Source organism: Ictalurus furcatus, chromosome 12, assembly GCF_023375685.1.
Source record: "Ictalurus furcatus strain D&B chromosome 12, Billie_1.0, whole genome shotgun sequence".
Lineage (NCBI taxonomy): Eukaryota > Metazoa > Chordata > Actinopteri > Siluriformes > Ictaluridae > Ictalurus > Ictalurus furcatus.
Genome location: NC_071266.1, coordinates 25,178,666 through 25,203,665, shown reverse-complemented (window position 1 = coordinate 25,203,665; position 25,000 = coordinate 25,178,666). Strand labels below are relative to the sequence as shown.

Below are 25,000 nucleotides of genomic sequence, written 5' to 3'. Positions count from 1 at the left end.
TATTGTTCATGAAGGAGCTCCTTTATATAGATACACAATGTTAAAGAAATTCATGTTCAAATGTAAACATTTCAATTATTTTACAGGTCAGGATTGAAAACATTATATATATATATATATATATATATATATATATATATATATATATATATATATATATATATATATATACGACCAGCTTACCTTACAGAATTGATAATGTCAGTTATTCTGTTCATTATTACATTATTATATCATGAAGAATTAAATGGAGGGATCAGAAAGGACGTAACACGTACTTCTCAGAGTACAAACACAGCAGAGGAGCAGCAGTCGAGCTGCCATGCCGAAGCGTTCAGTCTCTTATCTGCAACATCCGGAGGTGTGAAGTGTTAACCGCCTTTCTGTAAAAGTCTGCAGAAGTCGTCCTGCCTTTTACGAGGAACACAAGACGTGTAGAGTAACTTTCCATTCAATAAATATTAGAAAACTCTGTTTAAAAATACATTTGCTGTGAACTCAGAAAGTTTATTTATGGATTAACTGTCATTTTATAAACATATTCTAATTTCTAGTTTACTACTTTTTTTTTTTTTGCATGTTTTATGTACCACTATAATAGAGTTATCATGTCTATTAATATTTAACAGTTGAACAGTAATCCAGAGGACTCCGCTAGTTATCTTTTTCATAGTTAATGCAAGAAATGATTCAGGACATAAATAAATATTTTCAGTCAAGAAATGATTCAGGCTGTTTTATTTGTGAAGCACAGAATATGTCAGCTGCACTTTAACAGCTGTACACATCACATTTTTAAGCTTCAACGTTTTAAGCTACATGGTTAACAATGAACAAATCAGTGCCATAAATGTGCAAAACGTCATCTGCCACGTGCTATCTTATAATAGCTATCGTGTAATATTCTTAAAATGCTCTTGTGTGGACGAGCTGTGATTCTGGAACTGAGAGCGCGCAGCGAGGAAGCTCATGTCCACCAGCAGAGCTTTCCTTACATGGAGCTTTCCATGCTTTAAAGACTGAAATAATAAAAAAAAAAATTAAAAACACAAAAAAAACCTTCCTTTGGAAAAGGGTGGGAGTGAAATTACAAAATTTACAAAACATCAAGAAAAGATTTTTCTGACACAATGTTGAGTGAGATTTTAACCTGTTTTCTTTGCCATCTGCAGGCATCCCCTTACTGTCTGCTTCACTTTGTTTACACCGTCCCGACGGTTCAGCATTCTAGTTGACTAGTTTATGCATCCCGTACAATCTGACGATTCATTCGACATGAGTCATTATATGTATCTTTACTCAAATTAGCATCTTCTTTATACCTTATTAAGGGGATCTGGACTGACATTACATTACATTACATTACATTACATTACATTTATTCATTTAGCAGATGCTTTTATCCAAAGCGACTTACAAATGAGAAAATACAAGCACAATGCAACAATGCATATATATATATATATATATATATATATATATATATATATATATATGTCTAAGCCAATAAGAGTTTGGAAACAATACAATTATTGTGAAATAACATGACAGTTAATATAGTGATGCTAAAAACAAGTGTAAATGTCATGACATGCCATGAGAAACGCTATGGAGCTATGAGGTCCGAACTTTTTTTTTATTTAACTAAATTAGGTCAGAGTTGGAAATACGGCTCCTCGTATGCCACAGAAACCAACGTCTGAGGCGCTGTGTTGTGAGGTGAAAGCACATTAAGTGCACAGAGTTGCATGTTAAGACCTCCTTTTGTTTACCACTCATTCAGCTTTGGTGCTGTGCCTTACAGCTCGCTTTGTTCTAACCACATTCTTTTACCTCTTACTTCATCTCGCTGCGGTTTCTTCACACTTCACTGGAATCCACATTGTATACAAAGTATGGGCCTTGCCTTGCGTGCATTTGAGAAATCAGTACTTAATCAAATAGAACAAGATGGTTCTTAACAGTCATATAAAATAATATACCAGGCTTTATTTTACACTGGAGACTCCTTCCGTAAATGTTAAATAAACCACTCCTGGAAGATAAAAAATGGTTTAATCCATTTATCATCTGGCTTAGATTGTGTAGATTAATCTAACCTGTATTAATAAAGATCTGCGATTTGTCTCACAGCCAGAGAACTACTGTCACATCTGCAGTTATCGAATCATCGAATCTGATCAATCAAACTAATCATCACCTTCTGACCAATCACAGTTGAGGACAACTGTAATATGGATGTGACTCTACACCGAGTGCCAAGTTTGTTATACCGGTCTAGTATGTAATAAATAAAAGTCGATAGGCTGTAATTAGAGTAATTATGCTCTTCAGTACCATCTGAATGAAACCTGTCCTGATTTATTTCGATCAGTAATCAGTATTTTTGAATCATGTGTACAATATCCAGATATCGCAGCTTTGCTTTGGTCTTTAATTGGTTTTATTTATTTATTTATTTATTTGTAATTCATTATATAGTTTAGTTGTTTGGTTATTTGCTGCTCAACTTCCTTCCTGATCAAATCAAGGCCATGTGCACGCAGTTGTCCGTTAGCTGCTCATTCTCACTATCTGACAAGCTGCTTTGATGCTTTGTTTTGCAGCTCACCTTGTTCTAACCACAGGGCCTCAGGTGAGCATGGCCCCTGCAAACACCGGCTATCACACGTCCTCGCTTTATAACCCATGGGGTTGTTTTCGACCCTTCACAGAAACCCTTGTCAGGTTTCTCTAGCAAAGATAGTGGCTTCTTTTGTTGCACGGCTTTAAAGGTGGGAAATATACTAATATTTAGTCTACTAATTTCTCCAGAACTCAATTATAAATCTTGCATGGTAGCACTACTTGTATTGTTCTCCGCTTTGCTTGTATTTCCTCATTTGTAAGTACGCTTTGGAGAAAAGCGTCTGCTAAATGAATAAATATAAATGTAAATAAATGTAACGTTACAACATGATGCTCAGGTGCTAGGTAACGTGACAAAGGGAGCAGATCAATCCCATGTATAACTAACAAGTTTGACAACACTATGATTACATACAGTAAATGTTTTTTGTAATTGCATATCACTGTAAAACCGGATAAGTTCATTTAACTCAAAACATTTGAGGAAACTAATTACCTCAACATTTTTAAGTTGAGAAATCAATTTCTTTAAGCCAAATACACTTCAATATAACAAAAATGTGTTTTAAATGACAAAGTTTGAGTAAAATTTTTCTTATATTGAAGTGTATTTGGCTTAAAGAAATTGATTTCTCAACTTAAAAATGTTGTGGTAATTAGTTTCCTATGAACTTATCCGGTTTTACAGTGCAGCGGTGGAAGTAGTGTCGCTGTGGAGGTAGTGTTATAAACACTACTAATGCATTGTAATATTTTATAATCTAACTATCAGGCATGTTAGACAAAGCTCATGTTTCATGTGTTAATCCATCCATCCATCCGTCTTCTACCGCTTACTCCTTTTCAGGGTCGCGGGGGAACCTGGAGACTATCCCAGGGAGCATGGGGCACAAGGCGGGGTACACCCTGGACAGGGTGCCAGTCCATCGCAGGGCACAATCACATACACACTCACACACCCATGTGTTAATCATTTTATTTTATTTTGTTAAGCTTGTAATTACATTTAAAAAAAAAAAACAACTTTAGGAACATTAGGAATTCTGGTTTAATGCGGTGCGTCCATGTTCTCCGATGCAGATCAGTTCCAGCCTTGTATATTACACTTCCTATAAACCAGAGAACACATCGCTTACACATCATACGATACTTCATAGTTATTGTTATATGTCTACACTCATTATACCATATAGCTGCCATATGTATATAGTATATAGTATTGTGTATACTGTACATATGTGATATATACATATCTGGGACTGTACATTGTTGTTTGTTGTTTATACTGCTCATATGTATATATGTATATATAATTTGCGCTTACATTTATACATATTTATACATCTTGTATATACTCTTTACATATCCCTGTATTGTTCTTCTTACAGTCTCTTTTTCCTTCACCTGTCTTGCTGCTGCTGTGACACCCTACTTTCTCCGTCTGGCGATTAATAAAGCATTATCTTAACGAAGATCACGGTAATGAAGGCCAAGACCACACCGGAGCCCAAATACAGCAACCACGGACACACCTGACTGGAGGCTGTACAGAGAAATGAACAAAATAAACAAACAAACAAACAAACTTACGACATATTACGCAGAAACATCCAGTTTGAGTGCAGACGCAACACCTCAAAAGTTTTCAATAGTAGCAGTCATTTAAAATCTCATCACTGCTGACACCACTATGATAAATTGTTCTCACCTTTTTTAAAAGATTTCGAGACGCGCCTGCCGTCCACCTCGACCACGCACTCCACATTCGGAGCCTCCAGCCAGGTCTCTGAGGGAATGCTGATATGAGCGCGTGTGTATTCTACAGCTGAGGCGTTGGCGTGGGTCCAGCCCGATTCCGTCCACCCGGTCGTCTCTGAGTCCCCTACAACCCAGGAAATGATGGCTTCAGACGGGACGACCCCCATCACCACGCACTGCAGAGAGACGGAGGGTCCGACACTCACGTCCGGGACGTAGAGCGTCACGACGGGACCGGTACGAGGCTCTGCAAAAACGGTGATGGAGCAAAATCAGTATGATTTACTCACTGAGAGCGTTACGCATCTATAATGAACACACACCACAGTATATAGGAATACAGGGGCAGTATATATAGGGGCAGTGGTGTTTTGGGGGGGCAGTGGTGGCTTGGGGGGCAGTGGTGTTTTGGGGGGGCAGTGGTGTTTTGGGGGGGCAGTGGTGGCTTGGGGAGCAGTGGTAGCTTGGGGAGGCAGTGGTATCTTGGGGGGCAGTGGTGGCTTGGGGGGCAGTGGTGTTTTTGGGGGTAGTGGTGGCTTGGGGGGGCAGTGGTGGCTTGAGGGGGTAAGGCTCTGGGTTACTGATCAGAAGGTCGGGGGTTCAAGCCCCAGCACTGCCAAGCTGCCACTGTTGGGCCCTTAACCCTCTCTACTCCAGGGGGCGCCGTATCATCTCTGACCCTGTGCTTTGACCCCAACTTCCTAACAAGCTGGGGTATGTGAAGAAAAGAATTTCACTGTGCTGTGATGTCAATAAAGACTCATTATCATTAATACATATTACTACCACACACAACAGAATCACTAGGATGAACGACACTGTATAATCGACTGCTGATTGTGGAAATTCGGACCAAACAATTTTCTTTTACCCGAACACACCGTCTACCTGTGACGATGACGGTGGTGCCGTTGCCCGTGTAGTAGATAACACTGTGTTTTACAGAGCAGTAGTAAATGCCCGAATCAGCCACGCTGGTGTTGTAGATGAATCCTCTACACAGTTTCAGACTCGGATCAGTGTGAACAGCGGTGGCCAGGATCATCTCTCTGGTTCTCGGCTGCACTTTATACCAGTAGACTAAATCACATCTGGACAAGATTTCCACTGTATTACACGTCATGGAGACCGTCTCACCACGAACCGCCTTCACTACCGCAGGATACTGGACGATGTTCGAGAGAGAGACGGCTGGAAAATACACAACATAGAAATAATGTCCTACTGTAACGTGCAAACCTGTCAACCTGAATAAAATAAATAATAATCCACATGTTTATGCATTTTTATGGCCTTTTTATGCAGCAAAAACTCCACCATATTTGTACCGTACGTGTTTTTATTTATTTATTTATTTAAATATTGCAGTCATTTAGGCGACCTTTATTAGCAGTTCGCGTTCCTGTTCCCACTGCTGATCAAACTAGAAAGTTATTTGAAATCATATCAAGCAACAGTATTTGTGTACCGCTCTGACAGAAAGATAACCTGTGAGGATCGTGCAGTATTAACGCGAGGGTTATAAATCCACAGGAGCAATTAAGAGTTCATCACGCGTCAGTCATTAATTAGTCCTCACTGACCATTTCATGAATCCCTGCTCATTGCTATCTTTATTTGGAAAAACTACAATAAACGTTACGTTTAATGCTCGTTAAGACACACGCAGAGGTAGCTGCTTACGTCTGAATTTCTTGAATTTCCTCTATGAGGCATCAATAAAGGTACATCTAATCGAATATCGAATCTTACACTTCGTCTTGTCTCACGTCTCCATGTTTAAGTAAGAAATCCATCATTCAGAGACACACTTTTGGCGTTCAGTATGACGTCGGTACACATCAACCTCACTGTCAATTTGTTACACTGACATTACAGATGTTTATTTTTAATATTAAAATAATGCGCTTATAAAATAGAACCGGATATTAATTATTGTTGTTACTTTAATACACTTCAAGATATAAAAAGAGCACAAACTGATTATTGGAATTTAATCCTGACTAGTGTTTTTGCAATGAATAATTCTGAAATTAAGAGTTTTTCAGTGCACAAGTATTAAAGCTGAACTGTGCTGTATTATTATTATTATTATTATTATTATTATTATTATATTACACATCTCTAGGGACTGAATTTCTACGAATCCCATGTTTTTCTTCTTAAATAAACTAACAAATATTCCAACATCTACTGTAAATGTGTGAAATTAATTCATATTTGTTTTGCTCTTTTGAACATAAACTTTTCATCTACTTACACTGAACAGCAAACAGGCAGAAGAGAGAGAGTTTCCACATCATGCTGAAATGAGATTTAACATCCACCCTCACTGTCTCCTTTATCTGTGTGTGTGTGTGTGTGTGTGTGTGTGTCACACACACATCCGTCAGCATTCACACACTTTTTTTTTTGCCTTAGCTGTAGTGTTATGTCTGCAGCGTTGCGTTGCAGCGTTGTTTCTCTAATGTCGTGTGCACTGATCCGTACAGCTGCAGTCTCCCCCTGCCCGGTCTCACACACTACACTGCTGTGGTTCTGTTTAGAGACGATATGACACCGCTTGATTTTTTTCTCATTCCCGATACTGAAACGGTGAATATCGGCCAGTACTCACGCGAAAAGTCTTCTTTAAAAACTTCCAAGCCTTTTTTTTTTTTTTTTTAAAAAAAAAAACAAAACAAACAAAAACAAACTGAAGCACTTAAGTGTTTTTACATGTAAACATTTCCATTTCCTTTTCCAAATCAACTTCCAATCTTTTCTATTTGTTTCAGGATCTGATGTTTCCTCAGATGTCCATCTCTAATTGTAACGTTTGGTCACAGAGAGAAAAGTAAGAGAAGCTTTTGATTACGCTGTAAGGGCTAACGACAGTAAAGTTGCATTGAATTGAACAGGACATGAATACGACACAGTATATATAGTTTTATATTTATAGTCCTGTAGATTAGATTATAGATTAGATAGATAGTCCTACACTGGCTTATATCGTCTTAAATGAAAAGGACAACAACAAAAAAATGAATATGTAATAAATTAGGATTTTTTACCTCGTCAGGCCATACCACACCAGCACGCAATATTTCATATACAACCTTACACAAGACTTCTAACACAAGACTTCCCACTAAAACCGGCACGCCAGTGAAAGGAATATTCCTTTGGTTTAAAAATTAATTTGAATTTCTGTCGTTAAAAGTTTACAGCAGTCCTACATTATCCATCAGGAATTTAAGAGATGTAATGTGGTCAAGGTTTGAGGAAACAGAAAATTCATCACGTCCATTTGCCCAAACAGTTTGGGACGCCCTGGTCTCGCACATGAGGTTATACAGCTCAACATTTATTCCTTTTACATTCATGGAAGGAGTCTCCAGTGTCAGGGGTTTGTAACAGGACAGAGGAATTTATCCCTCGCATTTTCTCTGACATGACAAGCTGCATTTTTTTTGCATTGTTTCCTCTCTCAAAGAGAAAGAGAGAGAGAGAGAACAGCTGTTTATAGCTGCTATGACAGAAACTCGCTTGATTTGGTGGCTGTTCCACACCACCAGCTGTAATCACCGTAACAGTGAGGTCACCCCATGCAGAGTCTGAACCCTCGTCTCCAGGGACCAGAGGTAAGAACTCACCCCAGTGAGCCTCCCACATAAACAGGGAGGAACTTAAACACAGAGCAAGCCAAAAGGTCTGATGGATTGTGAAGGATTTCGCTTCTTAATAAAGACCCAAGCGGGCCCAAATTTGGAAAAGAGGAACAGTTTTTATTGAAGCTTCACACACAGGTGTGGTCTCTTCTAGCTTCAGTCCTCAACTACCAACGTAGTAAAGAGTCCTTTCTGAATACATCTCACCTAGGCTTCTAACTCAAGGTCAACACAAAGATAAAACTCTCTCTCAGGCCCACGCAAACTAATTCCTGTCCAGTGAACATGTTCCAGAAGATTTCATTCTGATAATATCAACCGGTAAAAAGGAACTGACTCAAGCCTGCACACTGGATGAGTGGAGCAGATCGCCACCGATTATAATTACAACGGCTTTCTCTACCTCCCTCTAGTGGCAGAAGCGGGTCTAACGTTTCAGGCAGCTCTCTACCTCCTTCTAGTGGCTGAATCTAGTCTAACGTTTCTGGCAGCTCTCTACCTCCCTCTAGTGGATGAATCTGGTCTAATGTTTCTGCCAGCTCTCTACCTCCCTCTAGTGGATAAATCTGGTCTAATGTTTCTGCCAGCTCTCTACCTCCCTCTAGTGGATGAATCTGGTCTAATGTTTCTGCCAGCTCTCTACCTCCCTCTAGTGGCAGCGCAAGGTCGAGCCAGCTGTCCTCTTACAATATAAATAGGAAAAAAATCGTTCTTTAATCAATAGAATATTGTAATGGCAAATTGCTGTAGTAGAAATAAATAATGAAACACTTCGGGACATGCTGTTTTAGGAAAATAATCAGCTTCAGGGTGGTAACAGTAACTCTGCTTTGCATCGCGCACCCATCATTGATTATTTTCCTATAACGGCACGACCCCGTAGTGTTTTCCTCCTTACATATTTCACAATACCAATTCAGACAAACATTAATAGTATTTTTTAAAACTTTTATTTATAAACAGGGTTGTAAATTACAGTTGAACAAATCCATGACATGAGTGCATGCTGTGTTAGTCACACACACACACACACACACACACACACACACACACACACACACACACACACACAAACACACACTCATGGATTAGGAAGTGGACGTAGCACCATAATAATAAGTAAACATTGGAGTGAATGAATAGGTTTCTGTTAAAAGTCCAACTGTAAAGGTGAAACAGCTCTACACTGTATTATACTCAACTGTTTTAATCTCATTTAACTCATCATATTTCATTCATATTTATCTTGAGCATGGGGACAAAACAAAACAAAACAAAACAAACAGAAAGAACAACTTCTCATCTGAGTATGTTGTAGCAGACAAATTATATTTTGTTATAAAATATAAAACCCTGTCATATTATAATATGCACATCCTGCCATTCCATTGGTTTAGCAGGGGAAGAGGGCGGAGCCTGTAGTTCTGAGGATTCAGAGAATCTGCTTGAAGGTAAAACTGTCGCTAACAGAAACGCATTATTTACTATAAAAACGACGGCCGTACAAGTTGTGGGTGACTTTCACCAGCAGGGATACACACCTCTAGTGCTCGGTGTTGCTCAGTGTACTGTATTTGTGGAGCGGTCGTGTTTTTCACGGAGGTTTTCACCGCATAACATTAATTACGTGACATCAGCATACTCCTGATGCTCGTCAGTGTGAGCCTCTCTGGACTAAATACTGGAGTTTCATACAGACACGTAGTTAGTACACAATCGTTTATTTAGAAAAAAAAAACAAACACTGTCCAGATACAGAGAGACAAGAACTCCAACACAACACTAGCACACACACACACACACACACACACACACAGCAGACTGTGGTTACTTCAGGTTGCATGATGCAGTGATTAAAGTCATGAGCGCTCTTCTACGCTCCCGTCCTGAGGTTCATCTGTCTGTGGTAGAGGTAAAAATCATCCGGGATTGCATCTGATGAGAACACACACACACACACACACACACACACACACACACGCAAAATTTCACACGCGTTTCTGATCACGAAACAATGACTGGTATGAAGTGGCGCCTAAGTGTGTGCTGAGGAAGAAAAGCCGTTCAGCTGCGACTGTTTCCAGCTCGCTGACGTCCTTTAGTCCATTTTTATAGATCATACAGAAACGTCAACAACTCTGATTGTGACACTTTCACAGCTCTACAGAGGTGTATGAGGTGTATGAGCGTATAAGCGTCCTTCTTAACTACATTAGTAGCTCCAGCTCGCACTAAGCTACACTGCAGGTGTCCTATAAACAAATCTGTTTGCTATATTAATGTGACTTTTATAACGAAGCTTCAGACTGCGGCTCTCACCGTTACAGCGATAACCCAGATTGGACCAGATAATGTTCTCCTGTGAGAAGCAGAAAACACCCAGACGTCCTCCTTTCATCGAGCTGTCAATCACCACACCGGAGTCAGCGACCAGAGCAGTGCCTTCATACAGACGCACTCTGAAAACACACACACACACACACACGCACACACGCACACACACACACACACACGCACGCACGCACACGCTAAATCCCACAAACCCTACCTGATCTAATAAACATGACAAAGGCACGTGTCTGGATTATACTAACCTGGTTTAATGAATAACAGCACAGCTGGATCAGACTTGTAAAAACAGCTGGACTATATAAAGACAGCTTGATCTTACTCGGAGGAATAAATAAAAATTCAAGCAGCTGCGTAAGACGGGTCTGAATACGAGGAGCTTTCCCCGCGTTACCGCTGCTGCAAGTTTTAAAGTGAAGTTACCGACTCGCTGCCTCTGAGAACGAGGACATGTACAAGATCTTCAAGTTCTGAAAGCATCTGGCGTTTATCAGAGTACTTCCCCTGCGCTTCCTTTGTCTTTTTGTCCTGAGGGGAGCACTTCAGACCATCCGGCAAAAACACCGGACACCTAGAGAACAGGTTTCATCTCAAAACCTCAAAACCATCAAGATCAAAGGCGAACCTGGAGATATCACATCTCACGGGATTTCTTCATTGGACTTGTTTATTGGATTTTTAAAATATGATTTGTTTGCTGGATTTGTTTATTATATTTGTTTATTTAATTTGTTTGTTGGATTTATTTGATTTGTTTATTTAATTTGTTTATTTGTTTGCTGGACTTATTTAATTTGATTTGTTTATTTAATTTATTTTGTTTGTTTATTTGATTGTTGGAATTATTTGATTTGTTTTTTTTGGTTTGTTGGACTTGTTTATTTGATTTGTTGATTTGTTTGTTTGTTGGACTTATTTGGTTTGTTTATTGGACTTGTTTATTTGATTTGTTTGTTGGACTTATTCGGTTTGTTTGTTGGACTTATTTGATTTGTTTGTTGGACTTATTCGGTTTGGTTATTTGTTTGTTTGTTGGACTTATTTGATTTGTTTGTTGGACTTATTTGATTTGTTTATTTGATTTGTTTGTTGGACTTGTTTATTTGATTTGTTTATTTGTTTGTTGGACTTGTTTATTTGATTTGTTTGTTTGTTGGACTTGTCGATTAGTTTGTTGGACTGGATTGATACACACAACATGATGTGTGTAGATGTATAAAAATCATTAGCATTTTGGAGGGAGGAAAATAAACTCATTCACTCTCACACAATTGGAAATCGGGGAATCGATCCGTACCTGATGTAGCCGACCTGCGGCCGATGGCTGAGGCTCCAGCGATACGATGTTTTATCGCTCCATCCCACATTCCTCGGATCCTTCCAGAGCAGCGTCACCTCTCCGTGTGTGTCGCCGGTGTGCCACAGCGCGTTACGCAGATACTCACCCGGCCCGGTGCGAGACTTCACTGCCTGAGTGACAGACCCGGGGAGACGCGTTCAAACGACGCGTAACATCTTTTCAAAACTCTATTTCTTTCCTAAACTTTTCATCATACATTCAGTATCATCCAGAGTGACTTACTGCCTGGAAAATACATCCTTCCTGTGTACGCTTTGCACTGTACTGCACCTGTTTCGTGCCGTCCTTAGTAATAACCGACCGCTGCTGAAATAATCACCTTCAGCTGCAGACCAGGTTCAGCCTGTGCTGTGAACGGCAGGTTTTGCCAGTACGTCTGCTCCGTCTGCTTCCACATCACCACGTAGAAGCTGGACGAGTCCTGGTAGGAGAAGATGAAGCCCACGTAGTCATCGTCACTCATCGTGTTCACGTGAAACGTGCCCTCGAAATCAACACCGTTGAATGCCGTGTAGCCTGGAGGAAGAGGAGGAGAGATGCTGATGAAGGCTGGATCAGTGCGATCAGTAGATCTGAGCTACAGTATAATAAAGGACCTACTGATTTTACGAGATGCCGTCATATCTAACGTGTAGACAAATACCATAGAATCATAAATATTTATAAATCAATAAATAAAGAGTAGACATGAGACTTACCCACAGCCAAACCAGGGTCACTGTTCATCGTCTGTATGATCTCCATCCCCTACCGTCACAGGAACAGGAAGACGTTTATATAGTTAAAGAGATTACCTCTAGATCGGTCAGGAACTATATAACAAGCAAACGTACACACCAGCAAGCTGACAGGCCCTGCACCTCAGGAGGTTCTGGCCTGTAAGGCGTGGTTTATCTGCTGGATCTGTAGTCCAGCCGGGAGCTCACCTGATTCAGCACCACCCAGTTCGGGTCGATCTGGGAATCCCCGAGCGGGTCCAGGATGACCGTCTGGAAGGCTCGGAAGTCCGTCATGGTGATGTCAGCGTTTTCGGGACAGGCATCCATCTCGTCGCTCACTTTATCGTTATCAAAGTCGCCCTGACACACATCACCCACTCCGTCAGCTGAGGAGAGGAAGAGAGGAGGAGGAAAGAATGAGGGAATATTTAGATTTACTGAGGGAAAACACTGGCCTTGCTCTTTCCTTAACTTTCTCTCTCTCTCTCTTTACGTTCCTTTCTTTCTTTTATTTTCAGTTCTTTCTTTCTTTAAATTTCTTTCTTTCTCTTTTTGTTTCTTTCCTTTTATTTTCATTGTTTCTTTCTTTCATTTTCATTCTTTCTGTCTTTAAGTTTCTTTCTTTCTTTTATTTCCATTCTTTCTTTATTTAATTTTCTTTTTTTCTTTAATTTTCTTTTTCTTTAATTTTCTTTTTTTTCTTTATTTCTAACTTTAACTTTCTTTCTTTCTTTCTTTCTTTCATTAATTTCCTTTATTCTTTAATTTTCTTTTTTCTTTAATTTTCTTTTTTCTTTAATTTTCTTTTTTCTTTCTAAATTTAACCTTCTTATTTCTTTCATTTTCTTTCTATGATTTTCTTTATTTCTTTAATTTTCTTTTACTTTAATTTTCTTTTTTCTTTAATTTTTTTTCTTTCTATAATTTTCTTTCTTTCTGTCTTTAATTTTCTTTCTTTCATTTTTCCCTTTGTAACTTTAACTTTCTTCTTCCTTCTTTAATTGTCTTTCTTACTTTAATTTTCTCTCCTTCTAACTTTCTTCTTTTTTCTAACTTTAAATTTCTTCTTTAACTTTTTAATTTTCTTTCTTTCATATATATGTGTGTGTATTTGTTTTGAGAAATGTATATGCGTGCATATGTGCGTGTGTGTGCATGTGTGTGTGCATGCGTACGTGTGTGCGTGTGTGCGTGTGTGCGTACCGTCCGAGTCTCTCTGGTTAGGATTTGGGACGAGTCTGCAGTTATCAGGCCCGGGATAAGAAGCATCCGGAACTCCATCGTTGTCGTCGTCGTCGTCACAATCATCCCCGATGCCGTCGTTATCGGAGTCCACCTGAGAGCTGTTGGGGATTTCGGGACAGTTGTCCCTCGTGTCCTGGAGACCGTCCCCATCTCTACACACACATTACGCAGAACTTTTGAAACACTTTTATTATGTTTTGCTAAAATTCTGCTCCAGTTGAAGATGTGTTTGTGGTTACATGATTACGCGCATCACACTCTTCACGCCTCACCTGCTGGAGCTAACGATGTTTCAGTGATAGAATATTTCATACTAATCACTGCATCACATACTTTAAAAAGGAACTACAAAAAATAAGCCTGGACTTTCAGTAGTGAAACGGCGGGAAACTCACGTGTCCTGGTTCGTATCGCAGATGTCTCCCACCAAGTCGTTATCAATATCCGACTACAAACAGAGACAGTGTTACAGACTGCTTTTTCCCCTCTCCCGGCATCCATGAACAAATGACAGACAGAATTACACAATCTGTATATTTTATAAGCAATAGAACACTTGGAGGCGTGCCGTTATAGGAAAATAATCACCCATGACATGGTGTGATGAAGCGGAGCCACAGTTACCACCGTGAAAGTGATTCATTTCCAATAACAGCCAGTGTTTATTTCCTCTTAAACCACAGAAGTGTTTATGTATTCTGGAATGTCCGTGACAGACTTGTTCACCAATCGAGTCTTGAAGTTAATAAGAAAAAGAAGCCACCCCCCAACCCCCCCCCCGAGTCCGTCGGAAAACGTCCGGCCTGTTACAAAGCGCTGACACTGGAGACTCCTTCCATAAACGCTGAATGAGTTATCCTTTCAGAAAGCACGTGTACGTTATTCTTCACTAAACGACGACGCTTTTTTTTTAATCCTTAGCTGATGCCGTGCGTCTGCTATACGAGTCCCTGTTTATAAATCCGTTGCCATGGAAACACAATAATGCGATTTTAATCCTCTACATTTTAATGTCATTTACTGAAATCGGTTGTTTGGTCTGGTTATACGTCTATTTCATGGTGTTGTTATAGAAAGTCCAGCGCTATATATATTTATATACTGTATATATGAGGCACACACCTGAGTGGGGTCGTTGACCTCAGGACAGCTGTCACACACGTCTCCGACTCCGTCGTCATCCCGGTCTGTCTGCATGGCATTGGGGATTTTCGGGCAGTTATCCAGCATGTTGGGGATTCCTGCAGATCACAAGCATGCTAAAAGAGCTCTGTAAAGACGACTCACACACCAACAGATGGTTCTTCATTCTCCGTTAGAAATAAAGGGCAATAAATAAAGGGTATAAATACTATGCAGGCGTCTGTACTCTCTGTAAATGGGACAAGGGTTCGACAAGGGTTCAGTGGAAACAGTATTAGAACACGGTGGTAATATTTCCAAACACTTTCCATAAGCGTCATAGCAGAACAGCTCGGTGTATCACGGGGTGTGACGCGTACCATCTCCATCGATGTCGCTATCACAGCTGTCTCCCACACCGTTACCGTCCGTGTCCCGCTGATCTCCATTAGGGACGTTCGGACAGTTATCACACGCGTCGCCGTACGAGTCTGTGTCGGAGTTCTGCTGGTCCTTATTGGGCACCAGACGACAATTATCCTGCAAAAAAAGTCAGTTACACGCAGTAATAATTCAAACTTCGATTTCTACGACATTATCTCGGCTTCAGTTACACCACAGCGCTGTGGGTCGTTCTTTTATAACCGAGACAAATGCAGTCAATCACTGCTTCTTGCTCCGTGCTAAAGTTTAGGATGTGTAAATGTTCTCGTAATCGTCTACGTTGAACGTTTCTGAAACGAACCTCCATGTTCTTTATTCCATCTCCGTCTGCGTCCGCGTCACACTGATCTCCGACGCCATCACCGTCCGTGTCCTCCTGACCAGAGTTCGGCGTGGCGCCACAGTTATCCTGTAAGAGTGCGTTCATAAACCGGGGATAGATTGTAAAAATAAACACAGGTGTGTGTGGGGGTTGAATCTAAAGATGACGTTAAAGGAGGGAAACAAATCAGGGACGAACCGCTCGGCAGTGTTTATCGTTATCGATGCAGGGAAGCGCTTCGTCTGGATAGCCATCGAGGTCAGAGTCGACGCCGCAGATATTCCCGTTCCCCGCAAATCCCACGTCACACTGAGGGAGAAATAAAGCACAGTTCGTGTATAAGATACGATGCACAGAGAGAACGAAAATGAAGTGATAATTAAGTGATACAGTGATACTCAATATATCTAAATACTGCTAATAGAATATCTCGATTGAAATAAATATTTCACAGAATTTTTCTTCAGACAGAGCACCATGAAATCGTTCTTTTTTTTTAACCACGCTTCCTACAGTGAAGCATGGTGGTGGTAGCATTGTGTTGAGGGTTACCCGTGGACTCTTGGTTGCTTCTCTGACTAAGTTCTCTCTGACTTTTAGTGAACAGCCTCCTCGAGAGAGTCGCACTTGTGCCGTATTCTTTCCATTTTTTTAAGAATCATTTTTTTATAATCAAACTCGAATGAATACTTTTCCAGAGCTTTGTCCCGGACATGTGTATTTATACTGCGATACACGTATTTACGCTCAGGAACGCTACTGTACACCCACCAGGAAACTCCCAGTCTGGGAAATGCAGCATTTAGTACTGTATGTAATATGAAACGGAATACTACAGGGAAAATATTTTCAGCGGCGCTTATTAAGCAGAATGTAAACAGATGTGTTCGGGTTATCAGCGTCTGACACGTGATACGAGTTCTCACCACACAGGACACGTCACTGCTGCGCTCCAGCACGCAGTGAGCATTGACATCGCACGGGTCGTATCCGAGCACAGCGCACGTCCTCCTGAGGAAACAGCCCGATGTCTGATTCCCCACAAAACCCGCTTTACACTGACCACACTGAAACGAACCCTGACAGAGACAAAAACAGACAGTTGAGCACTGAAAAAACCCCCGCATCATCATCATCATCATCATCATCATCATCGTCATCACCAACACACACTCCTCCAGCAGCTCAGTGTCTTATGGCACGCTGTTCTGTATAGAAATGGACAAAAGACGTCACAGAGCTAAACACAGTCGGGTTTGATATCTTGTAAGCATTAACTCACCGGAGTGTTGATGCAGACGGAGTCGGAGACGCAGGCGGCGGTCTGAGCCGCACACTCGTCTACGTCCACACACTCCTGTAACACACACGGGCACGGTCACGGGCGTGGTCACATGGTAGCTGCAACCTTTTAAATAAGACTAATAACCGTCAAGGTCAGAGTAAACACAACAGATATTTCCCAATCTCACAATACACTGAGAGAGAGAGAGAGAGAGAGAGAGCGAGAGAGAGATAGAGAGAGATAGAGAGATGGAGTGAGGGAGACAGTGAGAGAAAAGCGTGATAGAAAGGCTGTGATAGAGAGACACAGAGGGAGATTATAGAGAAAGAGAGAGAGAGAGAGAGAGAGAGAGAGAGTGATAGACAGTGATATAGGCAGAGAGGCACATTAAAGGAGAGACGGACAGATCGGACCTGTCTGTGGTTCTGGGCGAACTCCATGCCGACTCCACTCAACTCAGGACCGGAGAACCCCGGAGGACACGGCTCACAGCGGAACCCCTTAACACTGTTCACACACATGTGAGGAGAGAAACACGGCTGTGCTGCACACTGAGGAAGAGAGAGACGGAGACAGAGAGAGAAAGTCTGAAATGCACGACAATGCTCTAAAGATTTGAAACTGTATATTTAACGTGCGTGTGTGTGTGTGTGTGTGTGTGTGTGTTTTAGAGGAACCTCATTGATGTCCTGGCAGTGTGTGCCATTGCCTGTAGTGCCTGCAGGACACGAGCTGCACCGATACCCCGGAAACTCCAACACATCGACACACGCGACACCGTCATAACACGGGTTAGACTGACAACGAGACTGAGGCTCATGGAAACCTGAGAGAGAGAGAGAGAGAGAGAGAGAGAGAGAGAGAGAGAGAGAGAGAGAGAGTTTACACAATGTCCTAGTCACACTGATTTAAAATAAACCCCTTCTATACAGTGTAAGTGATACAGTCACAGACCGTCTCCATCACTCACCACACACTTGGCACTCCAGAATAGTGTTCCTGATTAAAGACATCTCCTTGGTCTGAAATGAAAAGGAAACAAAGTTCAATATGGTTAAACAATTATTAAAGGTGAATTAAATTTCAATGAACAATTCAAAAAACAATGATTGAAAAATATTTCATATTTGTAAAGACATCCCTTTTAATGTTTCATTCTTATTATTATTCATTAATCATGCTTTCTTGCCCATATGTGTGAGTGTGTGTGTGTGTTGAGGGGTTGCATATGCATGTGTGTTTTGAGTTCACCATCTCCCTGATGTCCTCTCTCAGATCGCCCATGATCTGATTAAAGATGATCAGCTGACCAATCAGAGCCTTAGTGTGATCACCTGAGGAGAGACAACAGAGAGGGGAAGAGAAGAGAAAAGAAAAGAAAAGAAGAGAAAAAATGGAAGAGAGAAGAAAAAAGTGAGCAGAAGAGAAAAAGAGTAGAGTAGAGAAGAGAGAAAAACAAGAGAACAGAAAGTGAAAGAAAATACAAGAAAATATAAAAATGAGATATGAGAAATGAAGTGATGAGACATGAGGGGAAAAGCAGACAGGAGAAGATAAAGAAAGAAGTGAAGGGAAAAAATAAGAAAAGAAATAAAGGAAGATGAGAGAACAAGGTCTAATACCAGGAGTAATAAATGTGTAATAACAGGAGTGTGAAATGCTGTCACTCACCCAGTATGCCGTTAACGTCACTGCCCACTGCAACACACAACCCTCGCCAAATCAGACTTTTCACTTTACTTCAGTTATTACAGAGTTATTACAGCGTTATTACAGCGTTATTACAGTTATTAATTAACACAGTTATTACAGAGTTGTTACAGAGTTATTACAGAGTTATTACAGCGTTATTAATTAGCACAGAGTTATTACAGGGTTATTACAGAGTTATTACAGTTATTACAGGGTTATTACAGGGTTATTACAGCGTTATTACAGTTATTACAGCGTTATTACAGCGTTATTAATTAACAGTTATTACAGAGTTGTTAGAGTTATTACAGAGTTATTACAGGGTTATTACATAGTTATTAGAGTTATTACAGGGTTATTACATAGTTATTACAGAGTTATTAGTTATTAGAGTTATTACAGGGTTATTACAGGGTTATTACAGCCTTATTAGTTATTACAGAGTTATTACAGGATTATTACAGAGTTATTACAGGGTTATTACATAGTTATTAGAGTTATTACAGGGTTATTACATAGTTATTACAGAGTTATTAGTTATTAGAGTTATTACAGGGTTATTACAGGGTTATTACAGCCTTATTAGTTATTACAGAGTTATTACAGGGTTATTACAGCGTTATTAGTTATTACAGAGTTATTACAGGGTTATTACAGCCTTATTAGTTATTAGTTATTACAGGGTTATTACAGCGTTATTAGTTATTACAGAGTTATTACAGGGTTATTACAGCGTTATTAGTTATTAGAGTTATTACAGCGTTATTACAGGGTTATTACAGCCTTATTAGTTATTACAGCGTTATTACAGGGTTATTACAGCCTTATTAGTTATTACAGAGTTATTACAGGGTTATTACAGCGTTATTAGTTATTAGAGTTATTACAGGGTTATTAGAGTTATTAAAGAGTTATTACAGCGTTATTAAAGAGTTATTACAGAGTTATTACAGCGTTATTACAGCGTTATTAAAGAGTTATTACAGAGTTATTAAACAGCATGCTGAGGACGTAACTGAACTGATCTTAACGAGCAAAGGATAAGCAACAATGATAATGTGGATGAAATTAAATGAAACACATTTATATTACATGGTTGTGGTCCAAATCTGTGAAGCACTCACAACCTCTCTCTCTCTCTCTCTCTCTCTCTCTCTCTCTCCCCCTCTCTCTCCCCTCTCACTCACCCCCCTCTCCCCCTCTCTCTCCCCCTCTCTCTCTTTCACTCTCTCTCTCTCCCCCTCTCACTCCCCCCCTCTCTCTCCCCCCCTCTCTCTCCCCCCTCTCTCTCTTTCACTCTCTCTCTCTTTCACTCTCTTTCAATCTCTCTCCCCCCTCTCTCTCTTTCACTCACTCTCTCTCACTCTCTCTCACCCTCTCTCTCTCACTCTCTCTCTTTCACTCACTCTCTCCCTCTCTCTCACCCTCTCTCTCTCACTCTCTATCTCTTTCTCCAAGTGAAGATAATCTAAACTATCCAGTGATTTTGGGAAACTGGACCCTGATGATGAACAGATGACAAGCTGCTGCTGCTGAAATCTGGAGTTAATCATGTGTGTCATGAAGGCTTGTGCTGCCTGGTAAACACGCCGTGTTTCGGTGTTGATGTTGCTAATTCGGGAGATTTCAGCACAGAGCTCTATCTATACTAACGATGCAAATGTGAACTGATGAAGCAGAAGGACCAGATGTGTGAAAATCATCAGAACTGAGCAGTAAGTGAGTGAGTAGCGGTTCAGTGGTTAGGACCTCATGTCCTTCAGTTGTAAATCACTTTGGATAAAAATCTGCCAAACGAATAATAAACGGCTTGTAATGTGAATGTGAATGTAGCTTTAAATCCATGGCTGCATTACTTGGGACAACCAGAAGAGGGCAGCACGTCAACAAATCACTACAGCACCGTGTGCAGCTGGAAATAAACATACAGAACATTCACTCATTCATCTTCAGTGAGAGATTTATCCTGCTCAGAATACATGGGACTGTGCGAGTAAACCGCAGAACCCACATGAACACGTCTGCGTGTCGTTTAGTGTTGTGTGTGTGTGTGTGTGTGTGTGTGTAGTGTGTGTACCTGTGTTGTGTAGTGTTGAGTCTCCCTGCAGTGAGCAGTCAGTGAGGAGACCAGCTTTAGGGAGAGAACCACCGAGGGCCAGCTTTAGAGCCTCCACTGAACCCTACACACACACACACACACACACACACACCTGCCAATCAAGACCCAAAATGAGTACCAGTCTGCATGGTTATCAGCTCGCTGTGAAGGAGCATGAATGAATTAGAACACATATAGAGTTATTTTCCTGCCTCAAGTCACCAAATCAAGCGTATCAATGAGTTTTGATAAACAGCGTTTATAAACATGAATGGGATTTACGACCCACGTTCTAGAAACACAACCAGAAATCATCATTTAACTCTTGACAGCATTCATACTCAGTAAGGACTTGTATGACGGGACGCTCCACGTGATCGAAGTCTAATAATAAACAGATTGTTTTCCAAACAAAAATGTGTTGTTATTTAACAAAGAACAACAGCGTGTAACTGTTTTCTGTAACGAGACCTTTGTTTAACATACAGTATATGGGAAGGAGTCTCCAGTGTCAGAGCCTTGTACTAGTCAGAGGTGTAAAATCTTCAGGAACAAGTAGTGCATGCCTCTTGGTTTTACGGTAACATGCCAAGCTGAGTTTTTTCATCTTATTAACTTCAAGAGAGGAGAAAAAAGAGAGAGAGGTGGGTGAGCGAGCGACGGTTTATAGCGGCTACATTGCTTCTCAGACGTTCCATAATGTTAAATCTAATTATAAACACACAAAAATGTATGATATATTGTTTATTTAGCCGATAAAAAAGTGTCATTATTGCTAAATTGGTGTTTACGGATTTAAGAACTTGTTGACGTGATGTTCTAGGAAAATAATAATAAATTCAGGGTGGGAACAGTAACTCTGCTTCATCACCCTACCCTGTCGTTGATGATTTTCCTACAACAGCACGTCTCCAAGTGTTTTATTCCTCACTTATTTACAGCTAGGACAGTGCATTGTGGTTTGTCCTCGTTAGTTTAGACTGAAATATCTCACTACTATAAAGGTTAGAGGTGGGCGTGGTCAGGCGGACGTATGCTTCGAGAGAGCCAAGGAAGCAGAGTGAGGGATTATGGGGGGAAAAATGATCACTTCTGTTCAAGTACAGGTGGAGTACAAGGTTACAGGATATTATCAACCCAGAAGGTGAGGTTTTGTTGTTTAGTTGACATTTTCAAAATAAACAGAGTGCATTATATTAAGAAAAATCTGACAAAGGAAAAAGGAATATGGTTGATGAGTACGTCAGACTTAAATCTGAAAAGCCTTAAAAACAAACTCCAGATTCAAGACATTTGTAAATAACCATAAATCATTAAGTCACACACACACTATAGACAATTTGGAAATGCCAAACAGCCTACAATGCATATCTTTGGACTGGGGGAGGAAACCGGAGTACCCGGAGGAAACCCCTGAAGCACGGGGAGAACACGTAAGCTCAGCACACACAGGGCGGAGGCTGGATTCGAATCCCCAACCCCGGAGGTGTGAGGCAAACATGCTAACCACTAAGCCACCATGTGCCCATATGCTGCAAATATCCATCCATCTTCTATACCACTCATCCTTCAGGGTCACGGGGAACCTGGAGCCTATCCCAGGGAGCATGGGGACCAAGGCAGGGTACACCCTGGACAGGGTGTCAATACATCTCAGGGCACAATCACATACACACTCACACACCCATTCATACACTACGGACACTTTGGACACGCCAATCAGCCTACCATGCATGTCTTTGGACTGGGGAGGAAACCGGAGTACCCGGAGGAAACCCCCGCAGCACGGGGAGAACATGCAAACTCCGCACACACAGGGCAGAGGCAGGATTCGAACCCCCGACCGTGGAGGTGCGAGGCAAACGTGCTAACCTCCGTGCACCCATACGCTGCAAATATATCAAATATTATCCATTAGAAAATATAAATATAACAAAATCATTCATAACAAAAGAAAGAAAAAAAAAGTCAAGTCTTTTTATATGTAAACATTCCCAGTTACAAAACTACATTTCTTTTCCAAATCCAATTCCAATCTTTCCCATTGGTTACAGGATCCGATATCTGCTACGCCTTCTCCGACATCTGATCCATCTTCAGCTTGTATAACGTCTGGGATGGTCGTTCAGTACCACTGCGGTGTTGGAGCTGTTAAAAGGGTCTCAAACCTCCTAAACAGGTTGTGAGGACATTGTGCATCTGTCTGATCCGACTGGAATATAAACCAGAGCGGAAGATCAAAGACAGAGAGAGATAAGAGAACAAAGCGCGCACTGTGTCCGTTCACTTCTTATCTCAGTCCTCTGCCCCGTCCGAGCAGGATGACGTTTCCCCCGTCTCTACAGCATCACAGGTTCTCAGTGCTCCGAGTCACATTTAACGGGGAAAAGAAAGAAAACAGTATGAAACTTTTTCCTCAGAATTTATGAATTAAAGCAGAAACAGCTGCAGGTTGAGCTGCATAACTTCCCTTAACATTTGAAATAGTTTAATAAATAGCTTCTCAGAATTCACAGTGATTGTCTCACTCTTTATGTAAAAAAAACCCCATATATATATATAAACTTGTGCATGTGCTTAGCCTGAATGTGAAAATAATCAACGACAGGAATGGAGTAACTGTTATCACCTAAATCTTGACTATTTTCCAGTGACAGCATGTCCTGTTGTACATTTTTATCCATTTGTTGTTACATTTGATATGACATACAAAAAAATGACCTAGTTCCTGTAGTTTCTGATCTCACTTACATTATAGAAGCTTTAAAAGTACATAAACTTCTCTTAAGGTTAGAGCTTTACGTTTGGCTGATACACTGGACACTGGAGACTCCTTCCATAAACGCTAAATGAGCGTCTCTTTACAGAAAACTTCCCCATACGAATGGTTTTTAAAGCGGTTTATGTGGAGGGCTGGCCGTACAAGACCCCGTGTAACGATAACGATATCAGAACGAGCTGCTGTCAGAGACAACTAATCAACACCTTCTGACCAATCAGAATCCAGAATTCAGCATCACTGTAGTATAGACTGCACTATTCGCCCGGGACAATGTGTTCCAAGCTGTGCCTCGTTCATGTAATGAAACACGATCAAAGTGCTGACCAATGAGAACAGCTTCAGCTAAAGAGAATTTCTCCGTTTCAGACTCACACCTGCATCCTGGCGAAGTTCCTTTCTCCGCTACGGACCTCCACCGACTCCACCTTCGCGGGCAGCCTGGCCAATGAGGGCAGCCCGTGGGCGGAATCGGTCAGGCGGCAGTTAATGTAGAGCTCGAAGCTGATGTGGCTCTGTCTGAGTCCGCCCACTCTGAGAATGAGTGACTGGCTCCGCCCATCCGAGAGGGCGGGGTTACGCAGGTTCACTGAGTGGAGCTTCCCATCAGAGCGCAAATATCTTACTAACACCACAGGGGGAAAGACAGACAGATGGACAGAGAGACAGACAGGTATACAGACAGAAAAACAGACAGACAGGGGAACATGCAGAGAGACAGACAGACAGAAGGACACAGAGAGACAGACAGAAGGACCAAAAGAGAGACAGACAGAGAGAGACAGACAGAGGAACCGAGAGGCAGACAGAGAGATGGAGGGAAACAATGAGACAGAGAAACAGAAAGACAGAGGGACAGAGGGACACAAACAGTGAGACAGGACAGTAAGAGACAGATAAACAGAGGGACAGAGAGACAAAGACAGAGAGTGTAACACAGAGAGAGACAGACAGATGGACCAGAGAGAGACAGACAGGCAAAGGGAGAGAGAGAGAGAAAGAGAGAGAGACAGACAGACAGACAGACACAGAGAGAGAAACAAAGCGAGATAGATAGAGGCACAAAGAAAGACAGACACACAAAGAGACAGACAGAGAGACCAACAGTGACAGAGAGAGACAGACAGGCAAAGGGAGACAGAGAGAGAGAGAGAGAGACAGACACAAAGAGAGACAGACAGAGAGACCAACAGTGACAGAGAGAGACAGACAGGCAAAGGAAGACAGAGAGAGAGACCGACAGTGATCGAGAGAGACAGAGAGAGAGACCGACAGTGATCGAGAGAGACAGAGAGAGAGACCGACAGTGATCGAGAGAGACAGACAGAGAGAGACAGAGAGATTGACAGTGAGATAGACAGAGAGAGATCGACAGTGAGAGAGACAGACAGAGAGAGACAGAGAGAGATCGACAGTGAGAGAGACAGAGAGAGAGAGACAGAGAGAGAGATCGACAGTGAGAGAGACAGACAGAGAGAGACAGAGAGAGATCGACAGTGAGAGAGACAGAGAGAGACAGAGAGAGAGATCGACAGTGAGAGAGGCAGAC

The 25,000-nt window shown here is 41.2% G+C and overlaps 2 protein-coding genes across 2 annotated transcripts in view; both read right to left on the bottom strand.

The window, feature by feature from the left end:
• Positions 1–3,299: 3,299 nt before the first annotated feature.
• Positions 3,300–6,082, bottom strand: LOC128616169 (immunoglobulin lambda-like polypeptide 1). Its single transcript, XM_053638709.1, has 4 exons — positions 5,275–6,082; positions 4,337–4,633; positions 4,033–4,171; positions 3,300–3,737 (listed from the first exon to the last, which is right to left on the bottom strand). The coding sequence occupies exons 1-3, from the start codon at positions 5,507–5,509 to the stop codon at positions 4,077–4,079; spliced, it is 627 nt and encodes a 208-aa protein (XP_053494684.1). The 5' UTR covers positions 5,510–6,082; the 3' UTR covers positions 3,300–3,737; positions 4,033–4,076.
• A 2,765-nt stretch (positions 6,083–8,847) lies between these two features.
• thbs3b (thrombospondin 3b) overlaps positions 8,848–25,000 on the bottom strand; it is a 16,451-nt gene continuing 298 nt past the window's right edge. The window contains exons 2-22 of the mRNA XM_053638855.1: positions 23,829–24,076; positions 20,652–20,754; positions 18,554–18,580; positions 18,134–18,216; positions 17,853–17,904; positions 17,560–17,708; positions 17,296–17,433; positions 16,880–16,954; positions 16,524–16,676; positions 15,796–15,906; positions 15,577–15,684; positions 15,212–15,371; positions 14,832–14,950; positions 14,105–14,157; positions 13,668–13,861; positions 12,672–12,850; positions 12,444–12,492; positions 12,065–12,261; positions 11,683–11,855; positions 10,356–10,495; positions 8,848–9,971 (exon numbers count right to left, since the gene is read on the bottom strand). Coding sequence (XP_053494830.1) covers positions 9,910–9,971; positions 10,356–10,495; positions 11,683–11,855; positions 12,065–12,261; positions 12,444–12,492; positions 12,672–12,850; positions 13,668–13,861; positions 14,105–14,157; positions 14,832–14,950; positions 15,212–15,371; positions 15,577–15,684; positions 15,796–15,906; positions 16,524–16,676; positions 16,880–16,954; positions 17,296–17,433; positions 17,560–17,708; positions 17,853–17,904; positions 18,134–18,216; positions 18,554–18,580; positions 20,652–20,754; positions 23,829–24,076 — 2,573 coding nt within the window. The 3' untranslated portion in view covers positions 8,848–9,909. The remainder of the gene's footprint in view (positions 9,972–10,355; positions 10,496–11,682; positions 11,856–12,064; positions 12,262–12,443; positions 12,493–12,671; positions 12,851–13,667; positions 13,862–14,104; positions 14,158–14,831; positions 14,951–15,211; positions 15,372–15,576; positions 15,685–15,795; positions 15,907–16,523; positions 16,677–16,879; positions 16,955–17,295; positions 17,434–17,559; positions 17,709–17,852; positions 17,905–18,133; positions 18,217–18,553; positions 18,581–20,651; positions 20,755–23,828; positions 24,077–25,000) is intronic.

What these genes read in the sequence shown, in the direction of transcription:
- LOC128616169 (XM_053638709.1), bottom strand. Translation starts at nt 5,509, where the DNA reads ATGACGTGTAATACAGTGGAAATCTTGTCCAGATGTGATTTAGTCTAC. An exon ending in CACCACCGTCATCGTCACAG is followed by an intron (nt 4,634 to 5,274) that starts GTAGACGGTGTG and finishes CCGTTTTTGCAG; the next exon opens with AGCCTCGTACCGGTCCCGTC. An exon ending in CTCGAAATCTTTTAAAAAAG is followed by an intron (nt 4,172 to 4,336) that starts GTGAGAACAATT and finishes TTCTCTGTACAG; the next exon opens with CCTCCAGTCAGGTGTGTCCG.